Here is a 5,959-nt window from a genome sequence, read left to right on the forward strand (position 1 = left end):
GAATTAAATCAGTTTTTAACTGAATTAAGACTATAGGTTTTTTTATTGAATGGATTCGTTTTCTCTATTGAATTCAATTCGTTGTTTTTTATTGAATGATTCGTTTTTACTGGATTTTGATTGAATCGTTGTTTGTTTGTATGTCTCTGTCGTGAGGATCGGTATTTTATTTTGTATTTATTCTAGTTGATCTAATATTAATTGGCTATAATAACCGAGAGACCTGCGTCTCGTGCTTCCATGTCGATGGAAAAATTACAATAAACATAACTTTGACTTTGACCGCGGTGTCGGTGAGAGGCCAGATTAGAAGGTGGTTCTCAAACTACGGGTTGCGACCCAAATTGGGGTCACGGGTAAGGTGACAGTGGGGTTGCGCATTGGAAAGTAAAAAAAAATATATTATTTATTTTTTAATATTCTGGCAACATATTTTGGCTAAATATGCCTCGTTTTATAAATGTGTATTGATAACATAGTGCTGTTCTAATAAATATGCGTGATCAAGTTCAACAACGTGTGCTTTTATTTTGATATTCCTTAATAACTCCACATTGAAATGACGCGATACATTAAGTGTGGGTGGGGTCCCCGAAAACAATCCTAAATAAAATGAAACATGAAATATGAAACAGTTTGAGAACGCTCCTGGATCATCATCAGAGGAACACGGGTGAGTGCTTCCAGTCCGAGTACACCAGGAAGCCCGTGAAGGTGCTGTCGGTCTTGGAGCTGGAGTAGAACCCGTTGTACTCGCCCAGCGCCATCTGGACCCACACTTTGTCCCCCGGCACCAGGTGCAGCAGCGTGCCCCCGGACAGCGACGCGGGCTTGGGCCAGTTCCCGTAGAACTGGAAGTAGGAGGCCGTGGCGAGGCCGTTCTTCATCAGGTCAAACTGGAGGCTGGCGCGGTACACCGTGGCGTGCACGGCGAAGTAGTACGCCCCCGGCACGCGGCAGGTGAACACGCCCGTCTCGGCGCTGTAGTCGCCCTGCTCGTTCAGGACCACCGCGTCGAAGCGCACGGCGTCGCTGCCGGCCACCGGCATGGCGGCGCGCGTCTCCGAGAACTTGGCGCTGAAGGCGGATTTGGGGGCGACGGCGCACTCCCCCGCCTGACCCGTGTCCCCCTTCTGCCCCGGGTCGCCGTGGTCCCCCGTCAGGCCCCGCGAGCCGGCGTCACCTGGGGAGAGGAGAGCAGGGGGGGTGTGAGGGGTCTCCTTCATGATCAAACACACAGGAGAGAACAGCAGGGGGGGTGAGGTGTCTCCTTCATGATCAAACACACAGGAGAGAACAGCAGGGGGGGTGAGGTGTCTCCTTCATGATCAAACACACAGGAGAGAACAGCAGGGGGGGTGAGGTGTCTCCTTCATGATCAAACACACAGGAGAGAACAGCAGGGGGGGTGAGGTGTCTCCTTCATGATCAAACACACAGGAGAGAACAGCAGGGGGGGTGAGGTGTCTCCTTCATGATCAAACACACAGGAGAGAACAGCAGGGGGTGTGAGGTGTCTCCTTCATGATCAAACACACAGGAGAGAACAGCAGGGGGGGTGAGGGGTCTCCTTCATGATCAAACACACAGGAGAGAACAGCAGGGGGTGTGAGGTGTCTCCTTCATGATCAAACACACAGGAGAGAACAGCAGGTGTCTCCTTCATGTATCATATCTGTCATAAAGGACACAGTGTATCATATCTGTCATAAAGGACACAGTGTATAATATCTGTCATAAAGTACACAGTGTATCACATCTGTCATAAAGGACACAGTGTATCATATCTGTCATAAAGGACACAGTGTATCATATATATCATAAAGGACACAGTGTATCATATCTGTCATAAAGGACACAGTGTATCATATCTGTCATAAAGGACACAGTGTATCATATCTGTCATAAAGGACACAGTGTATCATATCTGTCATAAAGGACACAGTGTATCATATCTGTCATAAAGGACACAGTGTATCATATATATCATAAAGGACACAGTGTATCATATATATCATAAAGGACACAGTGTATCATATATATCATAAAGTACACATGTATCATATCTGTCATAAAGGACACAGTGTATCATATCTGTCATAAAGGACACAGTGTATCATATCTGTCATAAAGGACACAGTGTATCATATCTATCATAAAGGACACAGTGTATCATATATATCATAAAGGACACAGTGTATCATATCTGTCATAAAGGACACAGTGTATCATATCTGTCATAAAGGACACAGTGTATCATATCTGTCATAAAGGACACAGTGTATCATATCTGTCATAATAAAGGACACAGGCATCATATCTGTCACCAGTAATAACTCTGAGGGCAGACAGACAGACAGACAGACAGACAGACAGACAGACAGACAGACAGACAGACAGACAGACAGACAGACAGAACAGACAGAACAGAGGTTTAAGAGTTGAAGCTGCAGCAGGTCTATAAATCACATCCCAGAGTCCAACATTGATTTACACACATGTACACACACACATGTACACACACACACACACACACACACACACACACACACACACACACACACACACGCACACATACACACACACACACACACACACACACACCTGGATCTCCACCGGTCCCCTTCTCTCCCTTCTCTCCCGGTGTGGCGTCTCTCCCGTCCCGCCCGTCCCTCCCCGGCTGACCAGGGGTGCCATGTACCCCCGGCTGACCAGGGATGCCAGGGTGTCCGGTACACAGGCCGGGGGGGATCTGGTTGTCCTCCAGCTGCCTGGAGACGCCGATGAAGCAGGAAGCCAGGAGGACGTGGAGGAGGAGGAGAGGCGGCGGCCTGAGGGATATCATCGCAGGGTCTCTGTCGACGGGAGAGAGACAAGTAGAGGTTTGTAAACAGACAGTTACCATATTAAGATTACAAATACTAGGGGCGGCTGAGTGGCGCAGTGGGCAAGGCACTCGCCACTAACGCAGGACACGCTGGGTTCGAGCCCAGCTCTCGGCGTTGCTACCGGCTTGGCCGGCCGTCATACTAACACCATTGGCAAAGTGTTAGAGGGTGGGAAAGCCGGTGGGTGGGGATCGGACGTTGTGGACAGCGACTCCTACAGGTCGGTTGGGTGACGCCGGTGCGGCGGAAGCAGGAAGTGTCGGGGGCAGCGTGAGCCTCCCACGTGTTACTCCTCGCCACTGAGAGATCGCGCTGCTGCGGTGAAAAGATGCGACAGGCTGCCTCCTCGTGTACCGGAGGGGACACGTGATGCAAGGCTTCTATATATTATTATATATATATTATATTATATATTATTATTATATATTATATATATTATATATTCAATACCATAGTCCCCTCCATACTCATAGCCAAGCTCAGGGACCTGGGCTTGGGCTATGACCTCTGCCAGTGGGTCTTGGACTTCCTGACTGGCAGACCCCAGGTGGTGAGAGCAGGCAACTGCACCTCCTCATCCATCACCCTCAACATAGGGGCCCCCCAGGGCTGTGTTCTGAGTCCCCTCCTCTACTCCCTGTACACACACGACTGTGTGGCTCAGCGGAGTAGCAATACAATCGTCAAATTTGCTGACGACACAGTGGTGGTGGGCCTGATCTCTGCCAACGACGAGAGGGCCTACCTGGAAGAGGTCAAGGTCCTGGCGGGATGGTGCCAGGAAAACAGCCTCTCCCTGAACGTCAGCAAAACAAAGGAGATGATTGTGGACTTCAGGAGGTCGGGGGTCAAGGACTACAGCCCCCTCAGCATCGACGGGGCACCGGTTGAGAGAGTCAACAGCTTCAAGTACCTCGGAGCCTACATATCCGAGGACTTGACATGGACCACACACATTAACAGTGTGGTGAAGAAGGCACGACAACGCCTCTACTTCCTCAGGCGCCTAAGGAAGTTCCAAGTCAGCCAGAAGATCCTTAAGAACTTCTACTCATGTACAATAGAGAGCATCTTGACCGGCAACATCACCTCCTGGTTTGGGAATAGCACTGCAAAAGACCGAAGCAGACTACAAAGAGTGACACGTTCAGCCGAACGCACAATTGGAGGGGGGCTCCCCACCCTCCAGAACATTTACTACAAGCGTTGCAAGGGCAAGGCTAAGAGAATCATTAAAGACTCCAGTCACCCGAACAACTGCCTCTTTGAACTGCTGCGGTCAGGCAAGCGATACCGGAGTCTCAAGGCGAGCACAGAAAGACTCAGAAGTAGCTTCTATCCCCAGGCCATCAGGCTGCTAAACGAACAATGAATGAACACTACACAACAACAACCACCAAACGCACATAGCACACACATCCACACGCACACACTCACTTTAAACAAACACACTGTAGCACCCACTCCACACACTTTATAGCACACACCCACTTTAAACAAACACACTGTAGCACCCACTCCCCACACTTTATATTTATGGATGAAGGATTGCACTACAACTCGTACACCTTACTGTAAATTGTACCTAAAATTGTACCTCATCCCATTTCTGCTTTGCACTAGATAGTACTGTACATTAGTACACTGCATAGTATTGTGTATTGTATATTATATGGTAACTCAGAACATTGTACATATGTCTATACCGAACACTGTGACCTCATTTTCTTCTTCTAAATTCATGCTATATTATGTTATTATGTTATTTGATACTATCTTGTCTAGCACAGTCTCTGGAGCGTAACAGTAAGAAGCATTTTGTATGAAAGTATTCTGTACTTCTGTATGACAACTATTAAAGAACTTAACTTAACTTAACTTCTACCTCACTACAACCGACCTGTGGGAGGCATGGTCTAGCAACGTTCAAGACAGGGGAGGGGAGAATTGGATACTACGAAATTGGGATGGGAGAAAAATAGAAAATGGGGAGAAAAAGTGGATAAAAAAAAAATAATAATTACAAATACTATTAAATGGTCAAATAAATAAAATGGTAAATGGTGCATTTATATAGCAGCTTTTATCCAAAGCAATTTTGCAATTCTGTTCCTCACATTCACACACACATTCACACACCGACGGCGGAGCGGAGGCCATGCAAGCGTTCCGACCTGCTCACCTGGAGCAGAGTTAACTAAAACTAAAACTACTAATTAAAACTAGACTTAAAAAAAGACAAATAAAAAACTGAAACTACTGTATATTGTGTACTTGAAAATGTTAAATGGCTTTAGTTTTAGTCAAGTTGGTAAAAATGTTGTCAACACAGCAAGCGTGAGGAGGTATTGGTGCATGATGTTGATTGAGACTGACGTCATGACTGAGTCATTACCTTCACAAGGTGCTGTGTTACACAATAGACTAGTCTGGGTTGCACTAGTCTGAACATCCTCTAAAACTAAAACGACTTTAAACAAAACAAACTAAACTGAAACTCTGGGCACTAAACTGAATTGAAAGCAAATATTAATAAAATATCATTCATAAAAAGAAAGAATAATAAATACAAAAGAATGGGAAGAAATATACTATAAGTAAGTAATAACTTAGTAAATAAAAATGAGGACAATTGCATGAACGTTATTATGAATGATCCAGAAATTGCTTTTCATTTAATTGCTTGAAATTGAATTCATGGTCTATAGATTTTGGAGGCACGGGATTATAAAGAATAAGGTTAAATCCAGATTTAATTATTGAGTTAAAGCAGTCCAATAGGTTATGTTACTGACTGTCACTACAGTATGCTATGTTGTGTTCGGTCACGATCATGTTATTTCATGATGTTATATTAAATTATGATTATGGTTTATATTACATTTCTAAGCAAGTAATCCATAACCTGAAAGTAATAGAAAACACCCCCGGGAGACACTATCTGGGCAGAACAGCAACAGGGCGTTTTGTAATAGTTTGTTTAAGTAATAGTTTGTTTAAGTAATAGTTTGTTTATGTAATAGTTTGTTTATGTGAAACACAGATGCACCTTTTCCACCAAGTTCCTCGCC

The 5,959-nt window shown here is 45.4% G+C and overlaps 1 protein-coding gene across 1 annotated transcript in view; it reads right to left on the reverse strand.

The window, feature by feature from the left end:
* Nucleotides 1-503: 503 nt before the first annotated feature.
* Nucleotides 504-5,959, reverse strand: part of LOC311234665 (complement C1q tumor necrosis factor-related protein 5-like) — an 18,336-nt gene continuing 12,880 nt past the window's right edge. Inside the window, exons 2-3 of the mRNA XM_084321910.1 lie at nt 2,605-2,855; nt 504-1,183 (exon numbers count right to left, since the gene is read on the reverse strand). Of these exons, the coding sequence (XP_084178036.1) occupies nt 660-1,183; nt 2,605-2,845 (765 nt within the window). The 5' untranslated portion in view covers nt 2,846-2,855 and the 3' untranslated portion in view covers nt 504-659. The remainder of the gene's footprint in view (nt 1,184-2,604; nt 2,856-5,959) is intronic.

This window comes from Notolepis coatsorum (genome assembly GCF_963971535.1).
Source record: "Notolepis coatsorum genome assembly, chromosome: 1".
NCBI classification, from domain to species: domain Eukaryota; kingdom Metazoa; phylum Chordata; class Actinopteri; order Aulopiformes; family Paralepididae; genus Notolepis; species Notolepis coatsorum.